This window comes from Hesperophylax consimilis, chromosome 1 (assembly GCF_061612785.1).
Source record: "Hesperophylax consimilis isolate HC1 chromosome 1, BYU_Hcon_1.0, whole genome shotgun sequence".
Lineage (NCBI taxonomy): Eukaryota > Metazoa > Arthropoda > Insecta > Trichoptera > Limnephilidae > Hesperophylax > Hesperophylax consimilis.
The window spans coordinates 35,037,769-35,050,141 of NC_142836.1; the positions used below are offsets into that span (position 1 = coordinate 35,037,769).

Sequence of the window (12,373 nt, forward strand, 5' to 3'; positions counted from 1 at the left end):
TATAAGTATTTGTAATCTGTCGGAATATGTTCAATTTAGGGTAAAACTTGGCCAGAATCAGAGAAATAAGCTACTCGTTGATATTTTTTGTGAAGTTCCTCTAATCCGTATATGTTTTAAACCAATAAAAATAGATGACCCCAGTAGTAGGTACTTTAAAAAAACGTATTACCGTGCTTAGATGTTGCGCCATTCTTAACATTTTAGCAGTTGGTATACACATACAAAAATAACAGGCAAATGTCATTCATATTTCTCCCTGCAATAAAGGTTAATTTTCCATTGCTCAGCAGACCTGAAATCAGTTCCAGTGAACAGAATATACAAGCAGTCATCCAGTGTAATATACTTGTAAACTAAGTGTGTAATAAATATTTTGTGCATTCTTGAATGCAATCTTCGGATGGTTGGTAGTAGTTGTGCAGTAGTTACGTAATAAAAAACTGTTAGATCATTGTTGAAAATTGGCGGTTTTTGTCCGGTTCTGTAAATCTTTTGTAAAGCGGTGTAAATCCGGTTCAAGTTAAAGTGGCACCTTTTTTTACTGTGTGTTAATAATTAGAATCATAATCGACAGTCAATTTTTTTTTAAATAAATTTTTATATAAGAAAATAGATTTTATGTTAAGAATTCAAGAACCTACGAAAAGGTAAAATTTTGAATATAAATAATGTTCTCAATTCTCTTGCTCGCATATTTCGTTATAACCGTGTTCGTGAATTACCATTGAAATATCGAAACCTAACTGCCTTTAGTTATAAAACGTTTAGTGAAACGTCTAATTTGGAGCTGTTACTTGAATGGGATTTCCATATATCGCTACCAATGGAGGGGACAAAAGTAACGCATCCTTGTTAGGGATGGTGCTATGGTAATATTACTTACATTTTAACATCCTTTAAGCATATGTAACATTGTAAATTAAAAGATGTTGCAATGATAATATTTTTAATGCGAACGACAGAAATTATTTTATTAATTTAATGTTGACTTGGTTATGATTTTTTATGCCTTTTTCCTACATTTATGTAATGTAAAAGAAATGATAATATTTGAGATTCGATCCAAAAAACACTTTTAGTCATTCATATGTTCCAACGCATACACAAAATTATGGTTTTGCTGATTTTTTTAAATTGAATAAACAGTGACGGACAGTGTTATTTATGTTCGTTATACCACCCATAATAATATATTCTCTTTATTACTGTTCTTATAATACAAATATGTATATTACAATAAAAATATAATAAAGTACATATATATCATAAAACAAATATAAATATATTTGTAACTCTTTTTCAGCATTGCCACAAACTTTCTAATTGCATCGCTGTTATACAACTTAATACGGTCTCAGAACCTAAGATACGATGCTAGGCTGATTGTTTCTATGTTATTTTCCTGGTGTTTTGTCTTTTTTCATTCTTTCTCTATTGTTTTTCTAGTTTATTAGTATATAACCACATTACACTCACTGTCAATGAGATGCTGAAGACATCGTTTTGCAGATATTTTTCTATAAATTATATTATGATTTTGTCGTTTCCTAAAGGTATTACGCTCTCCAATCTGTTAATGAACAACTAATAAATTGCAAAACTTCAACAGTGTTAATTTTTTAATGCTTTTATTTATTACGTATTTCGTTCAAGAGCTTGCGACAACTAATTTTAGATTGATCAAGTCTTCATTAACTTTGTTTTTCCTTTAGTTAGGCTAGAACTGAACTCCAAAATGTTCTATATGATTCATCACCCCATCTAGGGGGTGGGTTAGCCCTGTCCCTGCATTAACCCAAGTGATAAATCCCCCGAGAAAGCTGGCCGCAACCCTCCTTCGCCTCCCCCGTCATCATGAACTGGTCTGAGGTACAACCACGTGGATTCGGTGCCCTTCACTAGAATTAAGCCTGTATCGAGGTTAACAAATTACATTTTAGTGAAGCAAAATGTAATTTGTAATGTGTATTACACATCTGCCCTAATGATGGACGCTGCAATGCTGTCTGGAACGTTGGATAAAGAAGGAGGTAGCGCAACATGGTATAATATCCCAAAAACAAATCACTCAAATACTTTTGGTCATGAAAATCTTAAATAATAAGTGGTGCCTGATATAAATATTTTCTTTGACCAAAATAAGTTTTAGTATGTACGGCCACAATGTTCAATGTATGGCCAATTCTAGTTTCACGGATTGTTTTGTTCTTTCGGCATATTTTATATTGATAAATGATATACAGCTGTTTTAAACACATAACGTTACATTCCTCATAAAGTAGGTTGGATCATAAGGATCAACTTTTGAGTAATATGTAGTGGCCCTACATTGGACTTTAGACATGATCCCCAGCATACTACGTTATGAGAAATTAGAGATTGGACTAAGGCAAAATAGACAGTTTTTAATATTTCTTTGTCTTATGTGTGTCTAAGTTCTTTAAAAATAAATCCCCTGCTATTCTTTTTTTTAAAGTATCAATATGGTCATTCCACCTTTAAAAAATACCAATCTTTACACCTAGATACATGATACAGTCTGCAATTTCCGAGGGGAGGCAATTACAATTGTGTATAGTTAGATTATGAGTCGCGAAAGGTTGACTATTTGATGATATACTAAGTGATACAAATATAGTTTTTAATGTATTCAAAGCTGATATGTTATTATTCAGCCAACTCTTTACTGCACTTAATCCTAAATCACATTTGTAAAAAGCATCTTTCCAGGTTTCACCCCCAAATATTAAAGCAATATCGTCTGCAAAACAAACAATGTTACCTGGACTATCTAAATTACACAAATAGTTAATGTAGATTAAAAACAATATTGGTCCAAGCACACTACCTTGCGGAACCCCAAAAGAGATTGGTTTGCTATGGCTTAAATGATTATTTATCTCTACTTGTTGCTTTATATTACTTAGATAGTATGTGAACCAGCCTAGTGCTGTACTGGTGCTGTAATTCCAAGATAATGTTTTGAGGAGTAATCAATGGGACTGCTTGGCGGAAGCGGTTCAGCTGTCTTGGATTGTGGTGTCTGTAAATTTATACTAACTATGATAGAACTTGCTAACCCCGTATGCAGGGACATTGAAGGATCTACAGTCGTTAAAAAAATGTGGCTTCGTTAAAAAAATAAATAAATAGAGTCTTGACGTGTGCGATGAAGGAGAAAACTATCTGTTTCATTATAACACCGTTAGGAAAGTGGTGGAGTCCCCTCCAATATTTTTATACTATGGATCGTTCTTATGGCGCCGTATTCGTGAAAAAATCATCTCAACTTAAGTTATACATTTGATCTGTACTCCATCATTTAGAATTTTAACTTCGATTCGTTACTAAGACTTATAAATTAGATTAATAGCTAGTGACTTTTTTTACTTTAACCCCACACAGGAGGCCCGGGGTAAATAATTTCTCTCAGAGCCCATGTCATCTTCTGGGATGTTGTGTGTGGGATCTTTTTTCAGGAAAGAAAGGAGAGAAAGATCTGGGAAGGTAAAACGTATGAGTGTTGGGTAGGAATCTAGGTATCAGTATGTCCCGGATTGACGGACATATGAACATATTCCTCCCGCTGCGGTGAAAGGCGATGGGTAGAGAGACCAGTTGGAGAAGTCAAAGGGTCATCCCAAACCAGCCTCTTCCTACCTGGCACCCCACGTAGCTGGTGGGCAGGCGCATCATGAACACACCTCTCGCCATGAACCCGGACACCCCTGCTAAATCATCAAACGTAGCGAACAACTTGGGGTGACCTATGGCAAAATTGTTGGTTATCGAATGATTCCCTAATTCACTCAATGATTCACCCCGGTTCCCGGGGCGGCGGTATCTAAACCCGCCTTCCAAATTGTCACTTACAACTAAGACTTATAACATCTTTACATATATAATGTTACTTTGAATAGTATATATACAAAAAATATTATCAATAAAATAAAGAAGAGTTTGGAAAATCTGTATACGTTGTATTAGGCATCGTGCACAAAAGCATGCGAGCGTTATTTACCTTGTTTATACAAAAAAATCTTTACCCTAATCTCAATTTTTTTTTGTTTTCGATAATTTATTTTAACATTTTCGCCTTCGTACGAAATTTTGGACAAATTTTTTTATCTTTAATTCGTGCTATGGTAGTAAGAAGTAGTATCAATTTTAACGTGGTTCCGCAACTTATGTAGTTACTAATAGTTAGGTGATTATCTTTACCCTCGTGTAGGTAACATACTGAGATGACTGACAGGCCGTATGCACTTTACCTACTTGAGGGCTTATTGCTCGCAAGACTTATATAAGCCCTACACTTTATGGACAACATCAGTTCAGTCTTCCTATCGGATTCGAGGATTTGTGGTATCTCTCCATATATCAGTAGCGTATTGTTTCATCTTCTCAACAATCAAGCAATTTAAGATGTTCAAAACGGTTTGTATTTTAACAAAACATTCTCAATTCTTCACCATTCACCTCCGTGGTCGAGGGGTATGGCTCTCAATTATTCGAAGGTCGCAGGTTAAATTCCCGGCTTGCATAAAGTAAATTTTATTTGATTGATTTGCGAATTCCGAATTTACTCGTTTAAAAAAATAGTATATTTGCGGCACGTTGCAGAGTGGAAGATGTTCTATTTATGCTCTTGTGTAAGACCACCATTCAATTTGAAACGCCGCACTGCTTGAAATGTCATTGGCCGTGTTTGGTGACCAGATCTGAATAGCTGAATGGGGACTTCCCCACCTTTCTCTTCTCCGTCTCTTTCTCCTCTCCATTACCTTCAGCCTCACAACTTACTTCAATTGGAGATGTCATAGTCTCACTTGGCCCATTTCAGAGTACTAGAAATTAATTTTGCCATTTATTTTTACAACAGCAAAAACATAATAATAAAACCTTTTAATTTAATTTTATTTTAATTTATTGGGGAAACAAATAATTTAACAATTTAATATAAATAATTACATGTTTGCATTAACCAGTGAAGTTTCCACATAAAATTCATATTACTACAGAAAAAAATCATAAATAATCAAAAAAACATAAAAATACCTTAATGAAAATAACTGAGATATCTTAGATATCTTACACACAGCAGAGGGAGAAGGTACGTAATTAACAATTTGATTTAATTTTATTCAATATGCATTTAGTAAGCTGGAGGGTTTAGTAAGGACAAATGGAAAATATCGGCAAGTAATAAATGTTTTATGACATAGTTTGAAATAACTTACAGGGATGTTTAAATTTCCAGGTTCTCTGCGTGACAACCATTGTGTTCGGATTGACCTCTGCCCAAGTGCCAGTGGTTCCCCGAGGCTTATACAATGCTCCCTACAATTCCGCCCTACCACATACGGTCAATGCAGCTTACAGCCGCGCCCTCGCCCTCCCCGTTAATCCCGCCTACAATGCCGCCGCCGCCCTGCCTCTTCCCGTCACCGCTGCTTACAACCACGCCCTTCCAGTACCCGTCAATACGGCCTACAATCGCGCTCTTGGCATCCCCGGTACAGCTCCCTTCAATACTCCCTACGTGCCAACTATTGATTATTTGAACGAAATCAATATTGATGGTTCTTACAGATACAGGTGAGAAAATTATTCTAAACATTTTATATACAAATTGCGTGTTACAAAAGTAATAACCTAAGAGAGAGGGATTCATATTTTTTTACACTAGATCCACACAAGAGGCCCTGAGGAGAAAAAAATCCTCCTAGACCTAAATACCTAGACAAATCTCACCCTATGAACCCGGGCACCTCTTCTAAGTAGTGAAAATCTTGCGGTGACCTATGGTAGCAGGGTTGTTATCCAACAAAATTGTTAGTCGGATTTCCGTTTTAATATCAGCTATATAGTATCCTGGATTCTTGATATGCCATACAACGATATTCCTATTTTCCATTTTCATTGCATCAATCGTTGCACTGAGATGTTAGTCTGATAATAATACGTATTGTTTTTTATGCATACTACTGTACCGGCAGTTTCTAATCGGTTATGACAAACATATCAACATTGTTTTTCTCTTGTACTGAAAACTGGTGAGTTAGTTCTTTTTTTTAAACTCCGTATCTTATAATGGTAATTAGTAATAATAAAAAATAAATACAAATATTCCTGGGTTACCAATAACCTGAAAATATTTGAAAATCTCCCACTACCGCCACAATAATCGGAAAACGTTGATAGTGTCATGATTGAGGAATTAGACAGACGAGGAATTCAACTCATAACGCACGGGTGATACTAAGACGCGATGCCAACTCACTCACTGTCCTGCAAAACTAAAGCATAAAAGATGTGAAATTTCCATGCTCTTAAAGTTCCACATTCTTGATACAACTGACAAACTTTTCTGCTTTTTATACGTGCAATATTATTGTGTAATACCTACTATCGAATTAAATAAACTTTCTGTTGAAAACAAATACAGTTTTATGGAAAACGATACTAGTCTCACTATAGGAAATAGATTGCATGCTCTAATTACTCTATCGACAAGTGGCCGTTCCACTTGCATTGTTTGTGTGCCTAATGTACGTGTGGAATACATGGAAGACCTTGGAGTATTTTGCATCATATTGAGATTGTTTTAGACGAGGAGGTCGATGAAAAGTACAATGCGTCAGATCAAACAATAATATTGTTTTAATCACGGCAAACTACACTTACCTATCTCATCTAATTCAGATATCGTTATCAATGAAAACTCCATGTGAACTATTTAGAATGGCTTGACTTTTTCCGCATGTGGAGTCTTTAATAATTCACGTGATTAATAGTGTATTATTTTATGTTTTAATTTAACTTTATCAAACAGTACCCTATTCACGAATGTGCAAAGTTTTACGAATATTTATTATAAAAAACACATTTCGCTAAAGGTAAGGCTCTGTGCAAGGTTCTGGCTTGTTGATATTTTAGGGGACTCCTTGAGTTGGGATAAGAGGTTTTTAATGTTTAGTCTCTTTTACCTCCAGGTGTGGTGAATTTTTGTGTAGAATTTTTCATTTCATTATCAGTACTGCTCTTTTTCATAGGTATATTTTATTTAGCTATAATTTTTCCCATTTTATGTCTAGTTAGTCTAGTATATACCAATATAAAACTAATAATTTTTAATTAAATTTTACTGATTTGCTAAAATTAGGACTGCACGACATAACCTACAACAATTGCAAAACTTTTGGCTTCCTTAACATAAAGGGAGTTCATTGAACATTTTAAAATATTGATTATAAATTTTATTTTGTGTTCCCAATAAATTTGTCAATGGAAGCCTAAAACCGTTTCAGCTTCTCGTAGGAAATCCATAAACTGTATAATTTTTAACATATAGCCTGGTAGCATTTTATTTTTAAAATGATAAATAAATACAAGGGTATTGTAAACTAAATGTTGCCACACACTTAGCATATTGAGTTGACGCTGCATTCTAGTGATTTATTTTTGGGGTATTATGTCGTGTTGCGCTACTTCCTTTTTTAGCCGACGTTTTGGGCAGCATTACAATGTCTATCATCAGGGCAGATTTGTCATATCGACATGCAACACGGCATAATACCCCAAAAATAAAAGACTGTAATACTTTTGGTCGTGAAAATCTCAAATCATATCTGACATTGCATTGTTTTTATCCAAGAATATCTGCTACTGCACCATATAGACATCGTACCTTCGTTTTGAATGAATTTCATACTTTTAAGTTGTGTTTTATTGCTCACAAAAATTAACTTGTGTATTAATTCAGGTGGGATGCTACCGTGATGTTGTAGACCAATTTCCTTGTTTCAAGGTCTAATTTTGCCTTCATCCTACTTAAGAAGTTAACCTTTGCTTTGGTTTGTGCTTCATTTTCATCAATGATACTCTCGCTAGTACGATATTTGCGACTCTATTAACTTACCCTTACTTACAGGAAGCTCAAATAGAAATGATCTAAATTATATTTAAGGCGATGCACTACGTAGTAATTTAAAATCATATGTTTTTGGTTTGAAAATTTGGTCGCCTAGAAATATTTCAGATGATTTAATTAAATATTGCGAGTAGAATACATCCTGGCCTTCGAAATAATCGAGTATCTTTTAGATAAGTCTTTTTATAAGCCCAGAAAAAAAAATGTATAGGCCTATGAAAACTGCTTTAAAGTTCAAAATCTCCTACTTGCAAACCAATTTTCGGTTATGGTTTTGTTGTATAATGTGGCAAATTAAGTTATTTATAAAATGATCGAAAAACATTTAAATATTTGTGCCTGAACACTCGCAAAATAAAATAAAAGGCACTTTTTGGCCATGTTTTTTTCTTGCATAAATCATAACAGGTGGGATGGTGTGAAGCGGGAATTTAAGCCTTATCGCCATCTACGTAAGGTGTGTTATTGATAGCGACTCAATTCAAAATATTACACGACGTAGTGCATCGCATTAAGATTTCTTTTTTCTTTATTCTGGAAAGAAAGCTGTTTTTTCTTAGTTTTTAGTTTCAACTTATGTTTTTTTAAAGTTTTTCCTTTAACTTGTGTTTTTTTAAAGTTTTTACTTTCAACTTATGTTTTTTGTTAAAGTTTTGCTACTGCTGACGGAAAACAAGCGGAAGAGTCCGGATATCTAAAAGATGTAGCGATTAACGCAGATGGAGAACCAATCGGAACACAGGTGAGGATTATACAATAAATTATGGTAATGAAAGTAATCATTTCACATAAACGTTTATGTTCAATACTAATTTTACTACCCGGTTTCGTAAAATATTTATTTCACTATGTCATCAATTGGAGTACTCGTATATGAGTTGTCGACTTGCAAATCCCATTATGAAAATTTCGGCTGGTTCAGATACATTCACAAAAAGGGAACGTAAATTGAAAATAAATAAATAAATTAATGTTTTCAACTAAATATCAAACGAATAAGGTGAATTTATATTAATATTTAGCAAAAAAGGTATTTAAAGTGTTGTAAATAGTTTTTCGTGACATCTACAGATTTCCGAAGATTTCAAGAGCGGGTTTTGCATGTCGACGACTCATATTTTATATTATGTATTGATACTACCAGTTTTAAAACTATACCCACATGTATAGAAAGAAGTTTTTTAAAAATATAATATATTTATAATATCTTGTTTAAGTACTTACTGTACAATCCGTGCGGCTTGTACAGTAAGTGTTTGTAATGTTGGGAAACATTTTGCTAGGCGAAGATTGTAATAAGTAATACAAAACCAATCAGCATAATATTGTTAAAACTAATTATTGTTATTCAAGATGAGATAATCGTCATTTTAAACGTTTCGTGATGAACCGTTTTCATGTTGAGTACCCCTGTGGGATCTCTTGTCATTTAAGTTGAGAAGTTGACGAGGTTTAACTGTAATTTGAGATATTATTATAATGTGCATGTATATTGTTAATTAATCTATTCGAGACCGATATAAATCATTAAACACAATTAAATAAATGTAAAAATGAACTCAATTAAATTAAAACGAACACGCCAACCTGTTCGGTTGAGTAAATTCAATGATAAGATCCGGATCTAAATATGTAAATATAAATATAGTTTTTTTAATTAATTTATTTTATTTCTATTCTCGTACACGTCATTTTACAGATGGCAACAGTTAACATATATAATAATTTGAAATCAATATTTATATTTAATACTTGTCAATCTCAAGTGACCTACCATGTAAGTATGGTACTTAGGCTTAAAATAACATATGTAAATTCTAGCATCAGGTTCATCAATCAAATGCATTGTACATATGTCTTTGTATCAGTGATCGACAAATCGGTGAATCGGCAATCTGTTAGCCATAAATTGATAATATTCGTAGTTTGACTAGTATATAGTTAGTAATAAGATAGATAATTGTGGAAATGTATCATATATTATTAATGCTGTTTTAGATGAAAATGTTTCAGGTGATATTAATTTATTTTCCTTTTTAACGAAAACATTATTGTGACATTTAGCTTGACCGCTTGACGAATGATTGCTAGAGGATTTAATATAATTGTGTAATTTTAAGGTGGTGCAAGGAAGCTATTCCTACACGTCTCCAGAAGGAACTCCCGTCCAAGTTAGCTACATTGCTGATGAAAATGGTAAAATAAACATTCTTATATTTTCTTCTTGTGATGTCGTGACCAATATGGTGGTTGAGAACAAAAATATCTTTATGTTGTAATGGTGGACTGTAATATCTCTGCTTACTATGCAGATTTCTGTGTTGGGAACTCTTTGATAAAGTAAAAGGTTCTTTACAATAATTGCATGTACTTACGTTACAATAAATATAAGTCTGAATGTAGCTACACTGTTCATTACCCGAGGGTTGGTAATTCTCTGTTTCTAGAAGCTTGAAGTCTGACAAGGATACCCCACAGGCAATTGTTACACTATAGCGACATCTGTCGGACTCTGGAGTAAGCTTTCTGACTAGTGCCATCTATCGCTTGAATACCCAACTTATTACCATACATCACAGTGGACAAAGACCTGTTATGACAGTTTTCAAATTCGTCAGAGAATGAGAGCATTACAAAAGGAAACTATTAGTTTGCATCGTAATAGTCACATTTAATTTCATATTTGTGGGAATGCTTCCTAGCCAAAGTACTCGTATATCTCACTTATTTTTATGATAGTTTCTTTAGTAAATTGTAAATTAATATGATGAAGTTTAAAGCAAGTAGAATGCAATGCTTTTCTTTGAAGTATCATTTTCCTAAACTGTATTACCTAGATGTGTTATTTTTAATATTTCTAAGACCGTACGATCCAAAAATGTTAGTGGTAAAGTTATGAAAAAAGAATATGTTATAGACCGAGACAATGCTAGAAACGATCAACTGATTCTTTGAGTCGGGTAATGAATCCATAATATAATATATTAGTTAGTTTGACAAATTATTGTGAAGTGTTACAGGTCAGTATTCTTATCATCTGAAGGCATTATTAAACTTTTTGTTCTTTAGAAAAGAAAGAAAAACATAATAGGATTACGAATAACCTGACAATATTTGAAAATTTCTTACTACTACCACAGTAAACAGAAAATGTAAACTGAAAATGCAGACTCACTACGCCTGGATGAGACCCAAATTCAATGCCAACTTACCACTGACCTGTATAATTAAGAGTTTTTTTTATAATTTATATTATCGAATACATAAAAAGAAAAATCTTAAATTGAAATGGAATTCCACAAATTAAACTTTTTAACAATAAATAAGAGGTCAGTAGTTTGTCGAGGATACAATTTCAATTGGTGTGTTTAAAAATCGACAGTATTTTGTTGTTTTATGACTTTTTAATATGTTTATTAATATTTACAGGCTTTCAACCCACCAGCATCCGCATCCCTTCGGTGCCTGGCGCCCTCCCACTGGGAGTCAATCCCCTCGCAGCCAGAGCTGGCCTCGCTGGTCTCGCGGGGTCTTATCGCAACCCCTACGCAGCCGCTGTTGCCCCGTACTCTGCCGCCACAGCCCCCTATGCAGCCGCAGTCTCCCCCTACGCGGGAAGGTTTCCGCAACCCCTGCCTGCACCCCTCGTCAAGTAATGGACCTGCGAACAATGGAACCTTAGCTCAAATGCTTCCCTGATTTCATGAACAAAACATTTTCATTAATTCATTTAAAAAAATTATCTTTCATTCCGATACATTTAATCATAAAAATATTAAAATACGTCAAACCGATTCACATAAATATTATTAAATTTTTTCTAGTGAACCATGAATAATGGAAACAGAAAATTTTTAGAATTTCCGTTGTTGTAAGACATTCATTTTGAGAGTTAAAATTTTTTTCTTTGGTTATATAATAATCTTATTTTTTATCACTAATGAATAGAAGTTGCATGAAATCAGCACTGACCATTTTTATTATTTTATATTATGTTAAGATATTAGATGGCTTGTATATATGTTTGCATAGTTTGACCTTCGAATGCGAATAGATTCATACATATTTTTTAGTTTAACGCATAGCAAATGAATAAATGAATTTGAAAAAAACACTTTTTTGTTTAATAATATGTTTGTCAAACTCTATAATTTTATGATTGAATTAAAATGATGTTTTCAACGTATTTTACCACAAAAAATCCATTATTAAAATTCTTAGTCACATAATTGAAAAAATCATACCTAAAAAAGGGTTTGATTTAATATGTAATGATAATATATCATTATTTTATCAAATATTATCCAACATTTTTTTCTAGGTTTGTCTCCTACTCTCTCGCTAATATTCATAGTAATTAATGTTGTATTATTAAGGACTGAACATTTTAGCTGATGTAAATCTCTAGAGATGGCGCTGTAAAAAGCTGCTATAGAC

At 33.4% G+C, this 12,373-nt stretch overlaps 1 protein-coding gene across 1 annotated transcript; it reads left to right on the forward strand.

The window, feature by feature from the left end:
- Positions 1-5,239: 5,239 nt before the first annotated feature.
- LOC149426753 (uncharacterized) lies at positions 5,240-11,592 on the forward strand (the record flags this gene model as incomplete). Its single annotated transcript, XM_089649217.1, has 4 exons — positions 5,240-5,601; positions 8,588-8,678; positions 10,057-10,132; positions 11,366-11,592. Coding segments are annotated over 4 exons (756 nt in total), but the record flags the coding sequence as incomplete, so codon positions are not given.
- Positions 11,593-12,373: the final 781 nt, after the last annotated feature.